Source organism: Aplidium turbinatum, chromosome 13 (genome assembly GCF_918807975.1).
Source record: "Aplidium turbinatum chromosome 13, kaAplTurb1.1, whole genome shotgun sequence".
NCBI lineage: Eukaryota > Metazoa > Chordata > Ascidiacea > Aplousobranchia > Polyclinidae > Aplidium > Aplidium turbinatum.
The window spans coordinates 24,881,105-24,903,945 of NC_137484.1; the positions used below are offsets into that span (position 1 = coordinate 24,881,105).

Genomic DNA, 22,841 nt, shown 5'->3' on the forward strand with positions numbered 1-22,841 from the left:
GCCCAATTTCTGCACGATGTTTTTCTTTCAAGGAAAATTGCATTTTGTATGTTGCATAATTTTCCAACATGTCCCAATTTTAAGATATTGCATAGTATATCAGTTCCTACTGTACAATTAAACTTTATAACCTTAAATTACCTAAACAGAAAAAAGATTATATATATTTACAGTCAGTATTCGGAAAGATCACAAGAACTATCAAATACAAGAGCAGAAATATATGCAAAATAATGCTTATACCAACAATAAAGATTAACGAGAAGAGTTTAGCGCTGGGTAACGCTAACCAGAGGAAAACTGGTCACAAAATTAGTTTTAACGTCACTCTATTAGCTTTATTGGGAGCTGGTATACAAGTCCCCCCCCCCCTTTGGTAACTCATGACAAAGACAGGACTTGACCAAACATATAGGGTGAAACTACTTTACCTTTGCTTTACTGTTCACACACTGCAATCCACATGTTTTGGTCAATTCCTCTTTGTGATGACTTACCAGGGGGAAGGGGGGGACTTTTATACCAGCTCCCTTTATTGTGCTACCATTGTTGCTGACTTAAAATATTATAAGACTGTCACAGCTAGCCTACATTAGGCTTGTTTGTTTGTTTGTTTATCTTTATCCTGCATTGCGGGAAAGCGGACTTGAGCGCTATGCATCGGTGTACGCCTTCCGACATACACCTGACCCACGCTGCAGCCGACGGCAATGTCTGATTTTCCGGTTGTCTACTCTACTTATGACTTAAATTTGGTACTACCCATTACTCGAAATCGATCACTGGGTAGAGGCAATTATCGTAAAGTTTCTTGCCCAGAGAAACAACAGCAAGTGCGGGTGGCTGGAGTCGAACATGCAGGCTCTCGACTGCGAGCCCAACGCGCTAACCACTCGGCCACGGCTGCCGACTAATAAGATTTGCTACATTACTACCCACTACACCTGTACACCTCTAGTCTTTGTCTAATTAAACAATACATATCTTGTCTAAAGTTTACTAATTCAAACCTAAACCCAACTCTTAACTACAAAAAATAAGTCTATCACAAAATTCACTCTCTAAACCTAACAATAGCAAGTACGGTACTTACAAAAACCCCTGGGAAACTTCTGCATTTTAACAAACGTATAGAACCGGATAGAGGCTACAATCACAAGTGACAACAGCCTTTTTGCTGAGCTGACTGGTTTCACAAGGACTCAACCAGAGTTGCCAGGTTGCTGAAAGTGTTTTTAGCCATAAGACACAAAAAATTAGCCAAACTTAGCCAGTCCCTATATCGACCCTAATGAAAATCAAAAGTCATATGAAGCAATTAAGACACACTTCAATGAAAACAACTGACACAATTAAAAATTCATACAAACAATGTCACATTCTTGCTCAGCAAGTTTCCCGTTAGCTCAGTGGTTACACGCCGGCTCAAAATCAAGCCGTGCTCTCCATTCAGCGGTACCTAGTGAATGGAATAATTCCCCAGACACTTCAATAATCGGAAAACTTCACTCTGTCAATCTCAGTAGCCGGCCCTGCGTCAAGAGCCTCTACAAGTCTGCGAAACTACCAGGAATAACCAATCAAGGCTTTGTCAGTCCGAGGATAAAGATTCAAAACCAACTAACCATAAATGGTTCTGATATCTTCCTGTATTTGATTCTTTGATTGTTGATACATATCGTTTGTTAACAGTTTTGTGGCACGAAGCAGCTAAATCCGTTTTCGGGATTTTGCTTTACTTCGTTACGTACCACAAACCTAAGTTGTTTCTGATAGAACACAAGGGTCGACTTGCCTTCGCTGAGCAACCCCAACATCGGGAGCTCCCACTCTCGCATGTAAGGCAACGTCGACCAACGGGTGTGAGGAGTAGCGACCCTCCCCCGCAGTTTCAGCATTTTGGCTGTTACTTTAAAATCTTTCCAGCAGTTCTGATTTAAAGTTAACCGGAACTTAATTCTTAATATTGAATCCAGTGTAGAGAGATTTAACTTATTTCTTTCTTTGCTATTGACATTGGTGACAAAAAAAAACACCCGTTCTACAAATGCATTGCTTACAGGAATTGAAAATGGCCTGAGAAATTGCACTAAATGTCTGGTAGTCTGGTACATCATAAAAGCGTTGAAAACTTCTACAGTTCCACTAACACTCTAACTCCTTGTAAATTAGCCAAAAATCAAGTGGCTAAAACTCAATTTTTTTTTCTGGCCAAGCGCACCAGAAATTAGCCACAATGGCTAGTTTTAGCCACATCTGGCAACTTTGGACTCAACATTGCATTGAACAGTGTTGCCAGCAACCAGATTTCCATAAATGAATTTCCCTTTAATTCTTCAAAAGTTTGTTTAAATTTAAACCATGCTACTGAAATTTTTTTTTTTCAATTTTGTTCTTTTTTTCTTCATTATTTGTCCGCGCGATGCCCGCGCGGCGCGGTTGGCACAGTCAGCATTTCTATGCGGTGCCCGCGCGGCGCGGCGACGTCACCGCGTACGCGGCCGCGTACGCTGCGCGGTTGACAACACTAGTTTGAACCCAAAGTTTAGAAAAAAAGAATCAAGACCGGACTGTTATGTTTTGTATGTTGGAACTCTTTTTTGTTTTGTTGAAATTCACCTTATTGCAAGGTTGCCAGACGGAAATTTGCAAAAAAAAAACTCACCAAAAAAAATAGGCCAACAAGGTAGAAAAAATGCCAAAAATAAGCCAATCTCAAACAAGATGAAATAAGTATTGTAAGTCTGACTCAATGTGCCAGAATCCGAGTTTGGATATGTTCTTGTTGAACCTCATCATTCAGCAGCAGAGTTGCCAGACTATGAAAAGGTCTTGAAGTCAAAATAATACAAAACGGCCAAACAAGGAAAATATTAGATAAAAAAGACCAAATGGATATTTAACTGTTTCTATCGAAGTAATGTCTATACTATAATATTCATACTTATTGATACTTTATGACTAGTCATCATTCATCATCATTTTCAGCTTGTGAGAGCCCACTGCAGAGCGTAAGCCTTCCCTTTTTCATGCCAATTTACATGATTATGTGCTAATTGGTACCAATTGGTTGTATTGCATTGTTTGTCAATGTCGTCCCTCCATCTCACTTTTGGTTTTCCTTTCTTTCTTTTGGTTTCTCGTGGTGTTCATGTTGTTAGTTTTTTAGTCCATCTATTGTCTTGATATTTTGCTATATGACCTGCCCAGGACCATTTTAGTTTCTTGATTGTGCTTAATATATCTCGTAATTTTGTTTGATTTCTGATCCATTCGGCAGTTTTTTTATCTCGCCATGTTAAACCCATCATGATTCGTTCATGTGCTCTCTGCATAGTTCTTAGTTTGAGTGTTAATTTCTTTGTAAGGTTCCAAGTTTCTGCACCATATGTAGCGGTTGGAAGGATGCATTGATCGTAGACTTGTTTCTTGAGAGAAAGAGGAAGTTTTGACTTAAATATCGAATTTGCTCTTCCGAAGGCTTGCCATCCAAGTGATATTCTTCTTTTGATTTCATCTTCTTTATTGGAGTTGGTTGTAATTTTTTGGCCAAGATATATATAGTGATAAACTTTTTCGATAGTCGTTCGTCCAAAAGAATATTGCTGCCGATGTCTGCCAGTTTGTTAAACATAACTTTCGTTTCGTTAAGGTTCATATGAAGGCCAATATTTTTGCTTTCTGTGTTGAGTTCACTTAGCATTGTTTGTAGTTGTTTAGGTTGCTCAGATATAAGGATGATGTCATCAGCAAAACGCAAATGGTTTATGTATTCACCATCGATTTTGATCCCTTTTTCTTCCCTACTAAGTCGCTTAAAAATTTCTTCTAAGGCTGCTGTAAAAAAGTTTTGGAGATATTGTGTCACCTTGACGTACCCCTTTTTGAATCTGGAATGGTTCAGAGTCTTTGTGCAGACAAATTATAGATGTATTTTTCGCGTAAATGTTTATGAGAAGCTGAGTGTATGGTTGGTCAATTCCCTGTTTTTCCAGTGCTGAGATGACAGCTGATGTTTCAACAGAGTCAAACGCTTTTTTATAATCTATTAGTCCAAGGCAGAGTGGGATGTTGTATTCGTTTGCTTTTTCAAATAATTGGTTGATAGTATGCAAGTGGTCCATGGTTGAAAATCCTTTCCTAAAACCTGCTTGTTCTCTCGGTTGTTGGTAGTCCAAATCTTTAGCAATTCTGTTGGTACCTAATTACTCGGGTAAAGCTTGTACAGTAAATTGTTGGAAGAAGACTAATCGGACGATACTTTCCCAAGTCTTTTTGGTCTCCATTTTTATGAATAAGTATGATGATAGCATTCTTCCAGTTGGAAGGAGTTTGTCTTGTTTTAATGCATTCTGTAAACAGATGGGCAAGAGGTGATGAAATTGTTTCTTATGCATCTTTAATTAGGTCAGGCGTGATATTATCTTCACCAGGCGCTTTATTTCGTTTCATTTGACCAATTGCATGTTTTATTTCAGAGATATTTACTTCTGGAGTGGTTGGTAACAAATATGAGATTTTGTTAACGTTAACGTAACAAATATGAGATGGTTGGTAACAAATACGGTTGCTAAAATTTGAGATTTGTCACTGGAGTTGTCGACCGGCCCTTGACCCTGATTGCTAGCATAGGCCTAGAGATTTTGATAGAATTCTCTTGTTCTTTCTATTATCCGGTTTCTGCATTTCGTAATAGAGCGCCATCTTGTTCTTATATTCCAGTCATATGAATTTTTCCCAAGCTGAGCTTCCTTTTGGCATATTTAAACCCTCAACCTTTCCGGACTGTTTCTTCAACAACATCAGAGTTGTATTTTCTTATGTCTCTTCTTTGTTTTTTACTGATGATGATAACATTTTTTTAATTAGACATAAATTTTTCTATAACAATCAATTTGGTTTCAGAAAAAATTATTCCACAAGCCATGCTGCTTCAATGCTAATAGAAAGTATCACCAGTATACTAAATGACATCCATCTTGCATTAGGATTAGGAATCTTTCTTGATTTATCTAAAGCATTTGACACCATTGACCATAAAATATTGCTAGCTAAATTATATCATTTCGGAATAAGAGGCGTGGCCTATGACTGGTTCATGAGTTACCTGAGTAATAGAAAACAAAGAGTGGTTTTCAATGGCACACTATCTTCTAATGTTAACAACATATCCTTGGGTGTCCCACAAGGGTCTATCTTAGGCCCTCTTCTATTCCTGATTTATGTGAATGACTTTCCTAACTGCCTTCAACACGGAACTGCAATTATGTTTGCAGATGACACCACCATTATATATAAAAATAAAACCGTTTCTACTGCATATGATATGGCAAATCAAAAGCTTGTATGCATAGATCAATGGCTATCAACAAATCGATTGTCTCTAAATGTCACCAAAACCAAACATATATTATTTTCAAGTCAAGGAAGCAAGACACTATCATGCAACCCACCCTTAAATATTCGAAAAAACAACATAGAACAAGTTGCCTCAATAAAGTTTCTGGGAATAATTGTAAACGAGCATTTGTCATGAAACTCTCATATGGAAATCTTGCTTCAAAAAATAAGATCAACACTCTGCGTGACAAAAAAATTAAGCCTTTCCTAAACAAACAAGCACTTCTCTCCATTTACCATTCTCTAGTTGAGAGTCAGATATTATATTGTAGGCTATCTCAACATGGTGTCATAAAAACAAAACTACATTGCAAAAGCTGCAGCGTACATTGATTGATTGATTGAATCTTTATCCTCGGACTGGGAAAGCTTCTTGCAGAGCTTAATCCTGGCAGTTTCGCATACTTGTAGAGGCTTTGAATCACTGACGCAGGCCCGGTCACCCAGATTGACAGAGTGAAGTTTCCGATTGTTGAAGGCTTGTTGTCGGGGAATTATTCCATCCATTAGATGCCGCTGAATGGAGAGCAGCCCTTAACGTGCGTTGCTCAAGCGCACACCCCGAGAGTCGAACCAGCGCCGCTATTGATCTTGAAGTTTCTTCGTTCCAGAAGTGACGCGCTAACCAATTGAGCTATCGGGGCGGACGTAACAATACGGACATGCAATAACTTTCTTCGTATTTTATTTGACATTGACCGTAGAGAAAGCATAAAAGGTGGAATGGAACTCAATAATTTAAAATCAATCAACCACATGAAACATACAGAGATTGCAACTTTCATGTTTAAATATTCAAAAAAGCTACTTCCCACAACATTCAATGATATAATTATGTGTAAACAATCAAGTAGCCTAACAACAAGAAGTAATTCTCCTTATTCCGATATATTGCAGAATTAACACTTGCAAACAATCAATACGGTACATGGGGCCAACAGTTTGGAACAAGCTTTCCCCTACTATAAGAAATGAATGCAAAACTGTAAAAGGCTTTAAATCAAAAATAAACAAACTAAATCTTCCTTGAAATAATCCTATCTAAGTATTACATGCACCAAACTTACTAATATATACTGTACGTTTTTTTTTTGCCCAGAAATGATAGGCCAATGTGTGTAGATTTATTAGCAAAATAGTAAGGTTGTAAGTACTCCTACTGGCCTTCTGGTTCTTGTGTTTTTTGTCCACAGAAGTTCTACAGAGTCTGCAGAAGTTTTTCCATCCTCTTCGACCAATCGCCATCTTTCGGTGAAGCGGTGGCCATGTGCTCCAACCAGTTGTTCTATATCAATATCTTGGACTGGATCGTCATGCTATTGTCTGATTGTTTATCTATTTTTCTAACATGCCGAATTGGATTTTTTTTTTTACTTTTGTTATGGTTTAACGTGTAAAACATACGGTAACCCAAATTTATCATATTACTGTGACATGCCACTACTACATTCCAGTTGGCGATGCCTGTCGTTTTTGCATTGCTAACGTTGGATCAGTGTGGAGGTGACGAGTTTAGCTGACTGGGGTCTAAAATTATCGCTTTATCAACGCAACTTTTATCAAAGCACGCTTGATATCTTCAAGACATAACTTCCCTGGGTACAGTGCCGGTCTTAGGGTATTTCGGGCCCTGTGCGGAATATGCTTTGCGGGCCCCAATGACAATGATCCAATTCAGTAGCGTAGTTAGGTATTTTGAAAGGGGAGGGAGGTGGTTTGACGGTTGGCGGGCGAAGACTGGCGACGTCTTTGCCGAAGGCGATACCCAGTGGCCGGGGCCTGGGGGGCCTGGGGGGCCTCCCCCAGAAATTTTTGAAAAATTACTTTGAATTTGGGGCATTCTGAGAGCATGTTCAACAAAAATTTGGGTGTGAATATTACTGTAAAATGGTGCTGTCCGGTGACATAGCAAAAGGATAAAATCATGCTTTCTTTGGCTTTTTTCAGAAATACAGCTATGTCTCTATGTTGAGTCTGGATCCAACTTATTTTGTACCCTGAAATCGGAGTAACAAAATCAAATTTCGTCCCCTGAAAAGATCGAGAGAAATTTTGAAATGTTTGCGGCAACTCCGATCAGCGACTGCGGCTATGTTGTTTTTTTTTCTCGATCTTTTCAGGGTACGAAATGTTCAAGGGACGAAGTAGGTTGCACCCGTTGAGTCTCTATGTTTTCTTGTTGCTAATTCCTCTTTTGAATTCACTTGTTAAATTTTTCCATTGGAAATGACAAAATTACTGCATTTTCTGAGTAAATTGCGGGCCCTGTGCGATTGCACGGTTTGCACACCCCAAAGACCGGCACTGCCTGGGTATAATTGAATTTCCGCAAGATGATGATGTTGTTTTTGCTAGTTTGTTTTATTTGTTTTTGTCATTGTTTCATGTCGTCAAGTTATAGCCTATCTATTTTGTGAGTCGTGCAAGGCCTATGGTGCGTTGCGCTTGAAATGGCTTTGCCCGTGGTAGGATTTCTTTGTGGGGTTTTCTTTGCCTGCCTTGCTCTTCTTTGCTATGAGCTAAACGCATCAAGACGTGTTCCCCTTACGACCATCAGCACTCTTGATAACGCACCATGGCCGATTTTCATAGCAACTGTCCATACAAATCTTAAATATATCAATTAAAGCTATGTGGGCTAATAAAGCTATAGCCTAAATATATGTTGTTTTTGTAACATTTTCTTTTTTTATTTTCCTTTTATATCTTAAATTTTTCTGAAGGTGTTGCGACCGTGCCAAATTTCTTTCAACTCAATAACTTACTTCGGTCTCAAGCACGTTTTAACGTTCGCGTTTTGTCGCTCCTACCCTTTTCTCGACCTTTGCTATGTTGACGTGTATTGTTTTGATATGATGGTCAGAAATAAAAACAACTGAACTGAACTGAACTACTGATGAGTTTGTCAAGTTCTGCTTTTTCGATTTTGTTCCTTGCTGATATTGGTTGTTTGAGATCTCTACGCTTCTTCATAAGGTTTAAAGTTTCTGTTGACAGTTTTGAACCATTGTTAGGCTTTACTTATCTATACTTTTCAGCTGCTTTTGTAAGATTGATAACAATACTGCTATTTAAATCTTCCACTGTATTTCCTGTGTAATTGATTGGTTGGTCTTCCAAGGCTTGAAACTGATTTTTCAAATCCAACTGGAATGACAATTTGTGAAAAGGATCTATTCGTAATGGTTTGTTTTTTGACTGAAATAACTTTCTTCTTTCTTTCTGAATGTCTAATCTGACAATGCTCCTCAGTATTCTATGATCGCTTCCAGTATTTACTTTGTTAAAGGGCGGGGAAACCCAAATTCACTTTTTGCGAGTTTTTTGTTTCACCGTGATGTCATTGTGTACAACATGCGTTTTAGCAAAAAAAAAATCCAAATTTTGTTTCCCTCGTCTCGCTAAGGCCGCTTTTGTTTGATACCCGTTTGCGAGGTCTCGCGCACATCAAGCTGTGATTCTGTTCACTGTGACGTCACAAGGTACATATAGTTGTGGCCAAAAGTTTAAGACCAGACTTGATTTATGACGATTTTTGCATTACTTCAAAATACTGCATCATATATTGTTTCAGTTGCATCATTTTTATGCATCATCTTATATCTGATGCAGTATTTTGAAGTAATGCAAAAATCGTCATAAATCAAGTCTGGTCTTAAACTTTTGGCCACAACTATATGTACCTTGTGACGTCACAGCGAACAGAATCACAGCTTGATGCGCAACGAGACCTCGCAAACGGGTATCAAACAAAAGCGGCCCTAGCGAGACGAGGGCAACAAAATTTGGATTTTTTTATTGCTAAAACGCATGTTGTACACAATGACATCACGCTGAAACAAAAAACTCGCAAAGTTAATTTGGGTTTCCCCGCCCTTTAGGAGTTTGAACGATTTGGAAGATTTCAGGTTTGTTGGTAATTATGTAGCCTAGTCTATTTCATTATGTGTTTCATGATTTCGGCTTCTCCATGTCCATTTTTGGTGCGGTTTCTTTTGGAACATGATGTTTGTGATGCTGAAGTTGTTGCTCAAACAGAAATTGATTAAGTTTTCTCCACGTTCATTTCTTGTTCCGTATGGAAATTTTCCAAAGCAACTTTCTTTTCCTGTACCAATTTTTGCGTTAAAATCTCCCATGATTACATTAAATTGAGTTTTTTGGGAGTCTAGAGTTCTTTGCAAATCATCATAAAAAGCCTCAATCTCCTCCTGAGAGCTGAGGGTTGTTGGGGCATATACTTGGATAATCCTGAGATCACATCGTTTTGAAATTTTTATAGTTACACTGGCTACCCTGTCCGACTCGCCATGAAATTCGTTTACGTTATTGACCAGATTTTTGTGGATCAGAAATCCTACACCACTCTGCTTAACGTTTTCTCTTCCTTTGTGGTAGAGCAGATGGCCATCCTTGATATTCATTAGTTTTTCTCCTTTTCTTCTGATTTCACAAAGACCAATCACATGCTACTTGATAGTTTTTATTTCTTTCATTAGGCTGGTAAGATGAACCTCTTCTGACAAAGTTCTAACGTTGTAAGTTGTGATGAAAAATTTTTTTTGTTTGATGTACCGGTACATTGATTTGTTTGTGCACAGTAGTCATCTTTGCACACAGCACCCCTGTTCACTGCAGGTACTAAGGATGGACCTCTTCCCGTTGATCCACCGGGAACGGGTATTCTTGTTTGTACGCAGTAGTCATCTTTGCACACAGCACCCCTGTTCACTGCAGGTACTGAGGATGTACCTCTTTCCGTTGATCCACCGGGAACGGGAAGTGATGTCTTTATTGGCATATTTTCATTGGGGAGTGTTGGGCCATGGCCTTCCATGCTGGCCCAGTGCAGGTTGGAAGGTGGAAGGGTGATGTTAGTCTGACTACTCGCTATAAACCTCTCTGATTTCGTTGAACGTGTTCAGTAGGGTACAGCTTCTTGGGTCTTTGTAGTTCACAAGCTTCAACACCGCGACAAGGTCAGGGGCGCCGGAACGATTTTTGACTGGGGGGGGGGGGCAAGATTACGAAAAAAGAGCACTTTTGTTTACTAAAAGGCCAATTTTTTTTTCAAGTTTTAAGATAAGATATAGCGATAATGCTAATATATCAGCTCACTATGTATTGAGTAATGATTAAAGAAGGGCATCATGCTATGTTATAATGATGTAACCTACTGTCAAGCCTTAAAGCAGCCTGCGGCCATGGCAGCTAAGTAGTGCTTGAATGATCGCCGGTGCTACCTCCTCGATCGGCCAAGTTTGGCCGCCGGTCTCTTCTAGCCAATTATTTAATTTCGCAATAGAATGATCGTGGATTAACTGTCGAAAATATGTAGGTTACAGTAGTATCAAAGAGTGACGCAAAATTAGGTCAGCGCGTCATAATTGCAGCTGTTGCATTGTGCGGGAATATTTCATATTTGTTATTGATGAAATATATCCATCTGCGATCACCAGCGCTGTAAGTCTTGTTTGTAATTCCCGACGTACATTTTAATAAAGTCTTAATCCGAAGTGCTAATTTATATCGGCTGGTAATATTGTCCTTTTTATGTCGATTCGATGTTGTCGGACATTGAATCGTTGTTAAAAAGGAGAATTAGGTTAGTTGACATCCAAGGGGAAAACATTTTTTGATCATATTTTGCAAAAATCATGCTTCTTTTAGTAATGTCCTTCACATCATTGAAATACTTATTTTATTACCTTGCCGTCATCGTCAACACATGTCGAACGTTGTTTTTCGTTGCTAAAAAGAATTCTAGGGGAGTGGCGAACTTCTTTAAAATCAGCCACATTGGAGACACTCGTGCGAGTGTCGTTAGATGGTCCCGCAGTACTGGGTTACAATCCCGATAAAGCAGTTATTACGTGGTGCAACGATTCTATTGTAGGACGTCGCCCAGGCCCAGACTTCAGCAACGCTAAGTGATGATTTTAGCATTGTTGCAAGTTTAACCCTTTGCTTTTCAACGTTTTTTTGGAAGTTAACTGCTCAAGGGGGGGCCGTTTTTGGATCAAATTCAATCAGCTGTTACGTGTTATCCACTGATGCTATTTCAACAGAAGTTGCACTGGTGTGAAAGCAAATCATTTGTCTATAAGTTTGAAAAGTCATTATTTTAAAATTTTATATGTTAAACTTGATATTTCAATTTTTGCAAAGGTACCCAAAAACGACAATTTTGATTTAACTTGCCGCTATTTAATTACCGTGCTAATCCGATTTCATGCAAACTTCTAAATAACAAAGAGCTCGATCGAACGCACGAAGTGTGTGTGCGGTGTGCCGAATCATTGCATTGATTAGAATTTACGACTTGCGAGCAAATCTTATTGTAAGCTACTCACTGATTCTAAAATAGTTACAATCAGAGTAACATTGTTACACGAATTTGAAAAAAAACAAAACTGCGTTTGTTGTCTTACATTTTTATCCTAAACTAATGCATTCCGAAACTCATGGCTAGCTTCTAGTTTTATGGAACCAAATTTCTCATAAGTAACACCTTAGCCTGCTTGAATAGCTGTTTACATCTTCGTTTGTGTATTTTAGGTTTACAATTGAGTTTGTAGTATGAATATTTTTAGTAGAGAGAAGACAATTGAACAAGTTGTTGAAATTATCTGAAATTTCTAAGTCAAATTAGGTGCTTTTGAAATTGTGGATTTGTGTCAAGTCGCATCACAAATATCATGCCGGCCACATCATAAGTCATTTCGCTTACGGGTGTTTATAAACATGACTCATAAATTACATCCACAAAAAATACAGCATTTACATCAACAAAGCTAAGTTCGAAGCTCACTTTTTATTGAAGATTGTGTCAATCAATTTGAAAATACATTTTTAGTCCGCCAGGGTCGAAATAATGCAACAGCGAATTGAGGAACATGCGTGAACAAAGGAAATGTGAAATAACCCATAGTCAGCAAATCTACATAAATTTAACGTTTACAAATGTTGAATCAATGTAAAAGGACTGGATTGCTGACTGGGTCCTTATTGTTTGAAGCACTAAAAATACGCGTAAAAGCGACAACATCAGCAAGGCAGTGATTATGTTTCTGGCCAAAAAAAAATAACTTTTGACTTCAAAGATAAAAATGATTATAACGAAGCTTCAAAGTTTGTCGTAAAACATTTTACAGAGATACAATAAACATAATCATTTTGTGCCAGATTGTGAGAAGACTTCCTAGATTCTTTCCAACCATTTGCATGATTGCAAATTATTTTCTATAACTTTATATTGCTAAAAGATTGCTTCTTTGTTGAAACAACGTGGCTACAATTCTATAAAAAATTCTTAGGCCTACTACATGAAATTTTTTTTGTGATTTTGCTGATGACGTTTTACAATATCCGAGAAGTAAAAAATAATAATGATGAATTATTTTACAAAACCGTGGTTTGCAAGTGCTTCACAAAAAATTGTTGGGGGAAAATTTACTATTAGACGTAAAACGTTTGTAAAAGAAAATTGTCGGTTTACGTATTTATAATGTTTATTGCGCTGTTATCGAATTATAAACTGCCTGTAGGCTATTGTCTACCTTTGTGGTTGCCGGCCAGCTTAGAGCAGCATGCAAACTAAGCGTTTATGGTATTTGCATCGTGTTATGATTCTCGAAAATTTCCCACAAGGTCTATATTTTTATCGTGATATTTTGTGCCTCTTCTGTCCTAAACTTGAAGTTATTGTGCAGCACAATCCACATCGGTTTTTAGACTCAGTCTTCAATGAAAATCTTTTGTGTGGTGCTTCATTTCAAGTAGTGTCTTCCCCTAAACTGTTACACAAATCGCCCAGAACCAGGTTGATTATTATGTATCTTACAGCAGTTGAGAGCCCGTTATTGTATGTGTGGAATTATTACTGTAGATGTCTGACTAAATTCATGCCAAAGTCGAGCAAATTCTTCTTTCGGGATCCTTGCCGTTATTTACGGTATTTTTTGTTGATAAGTTTAGGCAGCATTTTTCCAAGATAAATGAAGACATCTTTATTGTTCGTCACTTAGATTTAGTTTTCTCAGCATTGTTTATTCATTCTTTGATCCACTAGTTTGTCTCACTTTTGGTATAATCGGATCGTTTATAAATGGCGGGTCTTCACAATAGCCGGCCCCTTATACATTGGCGCAACGTATTCAGATGTTGAATCAATGATGAAGAAAGCTGATTTGTTGTTTGTCTTATGTGACGCCTAACTTTATGCCTCGTCTACAGTACAAAATATTTTGTAATGTACATTGTGTACATTGTACATTTTGTTTGTAGGCCTACATTACAAAATATGTTGTAATGTAGATGAGGCATTATCATCTTTATTTTGCGCTCTTTGGAACAAAACACAGTGCACTGTGAAACAAAAATACAGAACATAACAACAAGTAGGCGACATAAAGCAGTGAAGGGACGCCATCGAGTTAGCTGCTACGTGTAAATGGAGCCTATCTCATAATTTTGAGTGTATCTCACAATTACTGTTTGCAAAAACGCTATTTCTCCGGCTTCTCCCAAAAGCATTTGCAGTGATACATTTCCTCAATTGCAAGTTTTGTCAATGAGAGCATTTCCATAGAACGTTTATTTCGAAACCAGGTTTTCGTGTCTTTATCCAAGAGAAGATTTCTTATTGTAACGTTTTTTATTCGTCAATGAATATTATCTGCTTGAAACAACTGTTTTGAATAGTTTGTGGCCTCCATAGCCTACTATTTTGATCGTGGATTGCTATTCTTCTTTGTAGAGCTGATAACGCAAAAAACGTTTGCTATTATTGTTTCTAATTAACAGCTTTGTGATCACTGGCTTTTCTTTGTAGCATAAGAAATAACGCGCTTTGTATTATTGAGGTCAAACCAAACAAAAGAAAGCAAGAGGATGTTTCTCTCTGCTCGCGCATATCGATGCACGAAGCAATTATGAGCTTATGGCTTGTCATCGCAATGTAATCCATTTCACGCTTTGCTGGAAGTTAGCTAGAAATAGCAAAAATTCACCAAAATCTTGAATTTACAAGAAAACTACACAACTTTCAGCATCAAATTTAATATCATCAGATCCGCCTGGCAATTTTAGGAAAAGTCAAGAAAAACCAAGTGCATGGCGTTACTGTGCTTCAAATAATTAAAGGAAATATGAGGGGGGGGCCAAATCTGGCCTCCCTTTGAGGAGCAAAGTGTTAATTCTATTTACTTGTGCTATCGTTATTTTTATTTTGGCCTCCAAGCACGCAGATTTGGCCGCCGAAAAGAAGCTCCCGGTAGGCCACGATGGCTGCCGAAAAAAAACGAGTTTTAGGGCTTGTACTATGTTGTAAAATTTTGTGCCGTAATAATTATTTTGAGGCAAAAATGAAAGATTATAATGAGGCTAAAAGGGAATAGCAGAAATTGTTATATTGTAAAATGTGCAGTAGCTTACATGACTTTAAAAGGGCACCATTGCCCCCCTGCCCCTCCATCTGCAGAAAAATTGAGGGCAGGGGGCATCCACCCCCCCTGCCCCCCCGCTTCCGGCGCCCCTGGACAAGGTCTCACCCAAAGTTGATCCAAAAACGTCTCACCCAAAGTTGTTATGACTAGTGATGCATTTTAAAAAATTGTAGCAAAAAATTTCTGAAAGTAACCCGAAAAATAGCATAGACATCGTATAACAACTAGACTGCGCAATGCGCATCGCCATCTCTCTCCTTTACGATTTTTGAAGAAAGCACGTTCAGACGTCCGCCATTGTTAGTGTTCCTTGCGTTTGTCAATGCTTCAGATATGACGTAATGTCAGGGCCGGATTTAGACCATGAGAGGCCCTAGGCTATTCCATTTGTGAGACCTCTCCCTATTTTTGAGCTCAGAATTTTTCTCTAAACAACATCACATGTCATTGCTTAATGTTAAAAATATAAGTGCATTAAACTCTTCGTTTTTTTCATTGTCCACATTCATGGGTGCAAATTTTTAATTAAAAAATAAAAATGTAGTTAAGGCAGTTTTGCTTTTAATTTCTTTGATCAAACAACCATTACAATAATTGTAAAGTTTATTTACGAAGACATAAGAAATAGTTACAGCCAGTGTTGGGCGCGATAACTCATTTTTCAGTTAAGCGATAACGATAATCGATAAACGAAAAATGCCTAAAGCGATAACGATAATCGATAAACAAAAAATGCCTAAAGCGATAAACGATAAATCAAAAAAAAGTTAAGCGATAACGATAAACGATAAAATTATCGCCGATAATGTCCGATAACGATAAAAAATTTTTCTTGATTAGCGCTGCCCTATCCCATGCAGCACGAACTGTTTTCATCAGCATGACGAAAAATCGAACATAATATAGGCTACTGTAGCCTAAAGGGACAAAACTTTTTGTAAGTTATGCATGAATAGAATCGCAACAGCGGCAGTGGGTATCGAATCTTCAACCTCTTGATCCAGAATCAAACCACTGAGGTAACCGCTGTGCTTATAATTATACCTTCAGATACCAGTTGGATGCTTTTATCAATTGAGTTACACTGCCGCTTACGTGCAGTAGGCAAAATAATTAAATCAAATGAAAATACCATAAAAAATTCCAAACTTTGTATTTTGCTTTCTGCTTCAAGAGCTGTTTACAGCAAAGTCAGCAATAATTGAAAAAATTCCAAAACACGCAAAATCAAACGAAATTTATATCGGAACAACAATATCGGATTTTTCAATGTTAAAATTAGCCATTTAATGCCAAAAACTCTCTGATAAACTCCCTAAGCTTCCGATCCTCGGATTCCACTGAGTGAGTTTGCAGCGCTTCCCCAGTTCTCTGGCTGAATTTTAAATAATTTTTCATTCAAATTCACTAGGCTATTATTTGTTACGTTTTTTGTCTCTGGTTGCCTCTCCTTATAAACCGATTTCTTATTATGTTGATTAGTTATTTGTTAACTTTGATTTGCAAAATTACCATTCCGCATTTATAATATTGTTGCTCCACGAAAACTTATGGCGTTTATTATGTGACCGGCTTTTTTATGACTTGTTTATTAGGTTAACATTTTGGGGCTCTCTCACTTTGGGCAGGTGCCCCCCTCCCTATTTTTTTCGCTCTGGCGAGAGCACTGAACTATAGGCCTACTGTATTGTTCTTGCATCTTTTCTCGACGGTCATACATAGCCTATCTACTTCATGCTTACTGCATGGCTAATTTTCTTTAACTTTAAACAGGAACAACTTTTAACTTGCTACGCCCCTAATCTAAGCCTATGCAATAAAATCCCACGGCAGCAATGGCGGCAGCAAGTCGGCAGCAATGGCCGAAGTCGGCAGCAATGGCCGAGTGGTTAGCGCGTTGGGCTCGCAGTCGAGAGCCTGCATGTTCGACTCCAGCCACCCGCACTTGCTGTTGTTTCTCTGGGCAAGAAACTTAACGATAATTGCCTCTACCTAGTGATCGAATTCGAGTAATGGGTAGTACTAAATTATAAGTCATAAATAAAGTAGACAACCGGAAACAGACATTGCCGTCGGCTGCAGCGTGGGTCAGGTGTACGTCGGAAGGCGTACACCGATGCATAGCGCTCAAGTCCGCTTTCCCGCAATGCAGGATAAATATAAAACAAACAAAACAAACAAACAAACAAACAAACACTCTCCAGAGTCTTGATCTTGAAAAGTGTGGTATAATGCACGATGCTGCAATCAGAGTTGCGCTTACATTTCATTTGTAAAATTCACTCACGATTGCCGATTGCAGCAAAACAACAAGAGAATTGTTGCATGCATTTCATTGCATTGCAATTTGCACCTCTAAAAATTATTGTGTTGTCAAGGCGTCGCTGCAGGGGGGCGTGCCTCCTCCTCTGACAACGACCTGTGTACACACACTGCAGGCACTGAAGAAGAACTGGTTTTAATTTTAGTTTCATGAACTAGGTGGCTAGTAAAAATATTACTTTTCATGTTCTTTCCACTTGTGTACGTTGATCCGAAATAAAATTTATCGGCGATTAATTATCGGCGATAATCAAATATTGCCTTTGGCGATAACGATAACTGAAAAAATAATTGAGCAATAACGATAAGCGATAAAAATTTATCGCCGATAATTATCGCCGGTAAATTATCGCCAATAATACCCATCACTGGTTACAGCCATCAAATAGAGTAAGACTAGGCTACCAAATTTTTTTCTAGCTTTCGTCAAAGCAAAATCACGCAAAAGTTCATCAAAATTTATCTGTTTAAGTTTGTCACTCTCAATGCACAGAATACTCAGTGCGGACAACCTTTCTTGAGATATTGTCGATCTCAGTTTATTTTTGATGCTTTTGAGGCTTGAGAAAGATCTCTCTCCTGAGCTGTTAGTGACCATTAAGCTTAGAAACAGTCTTAATATTGCTTCCACATTAGAAAAGGCAGTGTTAATTTTTTCCTTGCACATAATTTCATAAAGGTCTCCATGAGACAAGGAAATAGATTGCTCTTCTGTGCCGGCAAACCCTTGGTTTTGCGTTTGTCCCACGTACAAATGAAAATGTGCAGTTCATCAGTAAGTTTCGGGTCCACATCTTCCGGATACGCTTCCTTTAAAAGTTCTACGCCTCGTACAATTTCTACCTTAGTTGCTTTCAGATTAGCAAGAAAGAGGAACATTTCTGCAATGTCACTGTACAACAGTGTATATATTAGCTCTTCTTCTTTAACTGGTTTCAAGTGCGTCGAGCATAGGGATAAAGGAATTTATTTTAAACCTTTCCTTGCAAGAGAGTTCACTTAAAGCGTCAAGCGCATTTCTTAAAGTTCACTTAAAGCGTGTTGTGCGAATTATTTGTGTTTATTGTCTTTTTGCTTTTTGTGTCTTTCTTTTTCGCCAACAAAACAAAAAATAAACTGAACTGAACTTCTTAGTGACAGCTCTGTAGCTAATATTCGGCAAGGTTGCTTTTGCTTGCAGATCAAACTCGTCAAACTCATCTATAATTTCGCTTAGAAAGTCTGTCAAACCAGTTGTGTATAAAATTTTCTACTCTGAAAAGCTTGATTTAGATAGGGTTTAAACTTGTCAAATTTTTAAAAGAATTACAAACTTCGAAACCGAATTTCGAGGCCCCTGGACGTTGAGGCCTTAGGCTTCAGCCTGCCTAGCCTAATGGTAAATCCGGCCCTGCGTGATGTGCATATGGATGCAGAAAACGAAGAAAATACAATTCAGATGATAAAAAGGGTAAATTATTCCAAGATATCACTGATTATGTGTTTGAATGCACCGTTACTGATAATCATATTTTACACTAGTCAAAACTGTGTGCAAATGTTATTTAAAAATTAGGCTTTCCGTTTTGTAGTAACACTGCTCCAAGACCGGTTGAGCTACTATCCACTTGAAGAGTGAGTTCATTGTTTGGATGGTAGTAACTAAGCAGTGGAGTGGTCACGATTTTCTTTTTCCTATTTTGAATTTTCGCAGTCGTCTGTCCACATCCAAGGTACATTTTTGCGGGTCAAATTGCGTAGTGGATCCAGATTATCAGCAAGACTAGGCATGAATTTTGCGAGATATTGAATCATTCTACAAAAACGTTTTACTCCAGAGACATCAACAGGGAAAGGCATTTTCTCAATCGCTTCTATCTTTTTAGGGTCAGGCTTGATTCCTTTACTTGTAATCAGATGTCCCATGAAAGTGACTTCAGTTTTCTTTAAAACTGACTTTTTGTCGTTCAATTTGATGCATCTCGCCTTACATCTCTCGTGCAAAGCGTTTTGGTTTTCGTCGTGATTAGCAAGTGCTTTGTCTACATCTTCTCCACATCCAAGAATAATAACATCGTCAGCGACAGCAAATACGCTTTTAAACCTGTTAAAGCGTTATTCAGTCGTTTTTGAAAAATTTCACTGCTCACTTTTAGACCAAATGGCAGTCGATTCCATCGATATCGTCCATGTCAAGTGACTTAACGACAATGATAACACCTTATGGTCCATAAGGTGTTATCATTGTCGTTAAGTCACTTGAATGATCATCTAATTTAGCATGCCAATACGCCTGTTTTACATCAAGTTTACTAAAAATTTTAGCGTTATGCATTTCAGGTAAAATGTCATCTAGAGTTGGCAATTTGTAGTATTCTCGTTTCAGAGCTACATTAACTGGTTGAGGATCAATAGCCTACAGATTCTTAGAGAACCATTTGGCTTTTTCACTACAGACTAACCCAGTCTGTAGAAGTAGAACCCTGTGTTCTACGTAGCAAGCGATTTCACCTATTGAGATCTCTCGCCAAACCCGAACAGCTAAGATAAGACGATGCGGCTTTCTTAGGCAATTGGGTCGCTAATCTTCTCGTCTGCAGGTGCCAAACGAAATGCTCTCAAGCGATTTCTATTAAAATATCCAACGTCTCAACTCAAATAGACAATGCACTTCCAATAGACAAATTCGAGACAAGCGACGTATCAAATTATGATTGAAAGATAATTCAAAAGAAATATAAAGAGATTTCGAATAGTTGTGGCAAACACCTACAACGAGCTTGAATCTGAAAGATAGAACGAAACTATTACTGTTTATATTCATGCCATATTACTGTTTATATCCAAGAAGAACGTGGAAACAACAAGTGAAGGATGAGTTTAAAAAAGTCGGACTGAAGGAGGAAGATGCAAGGGACAGGGTGAAATGGAGAAAAGGGATTAAGACAATTGCTGCGCGGAAACAATCGGCCACCCCCACTAGTGGGGAACAAACCGACGATGGATTATGATGATGATGATGAAATGAAACTGCACTAAAGTACGAATACACGCTAGGCTCACATCAAGCTACTAATCTCGTCAAAGTCAATTGGACGATGGATGGACAGCGTTCGACTGGACAATTGTGCGCTTCGAAAGCAATGAACCATATCTGTACTAAATACATAGAATCTACGTTGAACAACAAAACACCTACATCATTACAGCGAGTGAGAAAGAAAGCCGCTGTCGAATGATTCCACGATGATTCGTATCGAGAGAGTTTGAAACGCCGCCACTTTGGCGACAAATGTAGAAGACCTTCACATGACGTTGCCAAGACGAATATTTACGCAATATCTATGTAACGTCAACATCAGAGAGAAAGCATTGCAACCGGCTTGAAACGACGATGTGTTTGTAACACAGTCAGTTGGTTCGTCAACAGGCAGTAGCGTAGCCAGGAATTTTGAAAGGGGGGGGTTTTGACCACCCAGCGGCGGGGGGTCTGGGGGGCCTCCCCCAGAAAATTTTGAAAAATTACTTTGAATTTGGTGCATTCTGAGAGCATTTTCAACAAAAATGTGGGTGCGAATATTCCTGTAAAATGGTGCTGTCTGGTAGCATAGCAAAAGGATAAGATCATGTTTTCTTCGGCATTTTTCGGAAATAAAGCTAAGTCTCTGTGTTTTCTTGTTGCTAATTCCTGGCTGAGATGTTTGAATGTTTGGTATTGGCAAAACTCCCTCTTTTAATGCAATTTCGTTTAAAACTAGGCATTTTTTTATTAGACTTAAAGCATCATTCTCAATATCGTGACGTCACACGCGTGCCAAAGGGGGGGGTTGTAACCCCCAAAACCCCCCCCTTGGCTACGCCACTGTCAACAGGTAATAAAATTTTGCGTTGCATAAGATTATCAAGCTCAGTTTTCACTTGCTCTTTTAAAGCAATTGGCACTTTTCTACAGGGCAAAATAACAAAATTTTAGACGAAACATTAGAATCAATCTGCAAAGAAACAGTGCCCAAATCACCTAGTTCAGCATCACAGTTAACGATGATTAACAGAAGTAAGATTCATTTCTTGGATAGTTCTTAAGCCTAGCAGACAATTGTACTTATTATCTACTACGATAAATTTAACAGCATCAACATTGTTAGTTTTCAGGGTACAAACGTTTATAGTAGTTTCTCCAACGGGCTTCATCGATGTTTTATTCCACATAGTCAGTTCTTTCGTGCATTTGGATATTTGCTCTTCATTTACAAATTTCTTTGAGATCGTGTTAACATCAGCTCCTGTGTCTAGTTGAAATCGAACATTGAAAGAGTGTACTTTCAGCAGTGCTGTTAGCCTCGAGTTAATAGTTTCATTTTTCACTCCATGAAGATATACGCTGTCGGCACTACATAAGTTGCGAGGCGATTGCTTCACTGCGTCATCATAGACTTGGTGAATTTTCTTTTTACAATTACAAAATTACAAAAATATAGTTTCGGGAGAGAGTTTGCTTTTTTATACCAAAGACAGGCAAATATATACTGTTGTAATGCTCAACCCTGTGGTATTGTTGTGTCTTGCCTGTCTTTGGTATAAAAATTACAAAAAACTTTTTACACAATTTACATTCAGCAACAATTTGACTGTTTGCGTTTTGTTATATTCGTATTCCTTACTTTTGCGATCAAGCTTGTGCACATTTGTTTCAGAATAGTCGGTTTCTTCTACAATTCGGTGATTTAATTCGAAATTGCGGCAAATTTTGATTGTTGCATCCAAATCGAGATTTTCTTCTCTATTTAAGATGCTTTGTAATTTCTTACATAGCCTACGGATATCCCAATTTTATCGCGTATCATCCGTTCGGTGTAGTTGGCAAAATTGCATAGATCTGCTTTTTTTCGTAATTCAGTCAGAAAAAAATTAAAAGGTTTACTTACTTTGGTTTCCCAGAATCTTCGAGTGTGAACGAGTTCGCTTTCTGCTTGCGTACAGAAATTTGCAGTTTTTCTGGCAGGACTTGTGAATTCTTCTTATCGTCTTCACTTAAGTATGTAAATTGCTTTGCAACTTTGATTGCCTCAGGACCAGCACAGTTGAGTATTGTTGCTGTTTGAATCTCCTGACTTTTCTTGGACGCTCCACTGGCTATCATGTAGATTTCTACTTCGTTCTTCCAATCTGGGAATATTTGCGCCACATTTGCATTGTGTATATCCAACAATGATGGTTTTCTCGAGTCTATGCTCATTGTAGTTGCTTGTCTTCTGAACTTACTCAATTTAGCATTTCATAATAATCCTCGCTGCCACCATGTTGATTGCTGTCGTCTCTATTTAACGAAAGACACAATCAGGGATTTATTGGGTTTGATGCGGGCTAATACAACGTTCACCTGGCGAGACAAATAGCAACTGCACTGACAGAACGAAAGGTAACACAGATTGCGCAACAAGGACAGCTTAATGATCACGTGATTATACGCACACCAGTTCGCGTGTTGCAGATGCAAAGGGGTAACATCCAATATATCAACATAAGGCAGGGGTTCTTAAACTTTTTTTAACGCGGACCTCTTAAACAAAAATTTTGGTTTGCGTGGACCCCTTTATGGCCTAGTTCGAGAAACTTTTTTGATCAGCATGAATTGGACATAACGCAATAAAATTAAAATCAATTGGTAACAAAATTTATTTCTATTTGAATTAG

The 22,841-nt window shown here is 38.3% G+C and overlaps 1 protein-coding gene across 1 annotated transcript in view; it reads right to left on the reverse strand.

Moving 5' to 3' along the window:
• Nucleotides 1-22,383, reverse strand: part of LOC145781778 (uncharacterized) — a 31,107-nt gene extending 8,724 nt beyond the window's left edge. Inside the window, exons 1-2 of the mRNA XM_082593449.1 lie at nucleotides 22,073-22,383; nucleotides 19,055-19,251 (exon numbers count right to left, since the gene is read on the reverse strand). Coding sequence (XP_082449575.1) covers nucleotides 19,055-19,251; nucleotides 22,073-22,383 — 508 coding nt within the window. The remainder of the gene's footprint in view (nucleotides 1-19,054; nucleotides 19,252-22,072) is intronic.
• Between the last annotated feature and the right edge of the window lie 458 nt (nucleotides 22,384-22,841).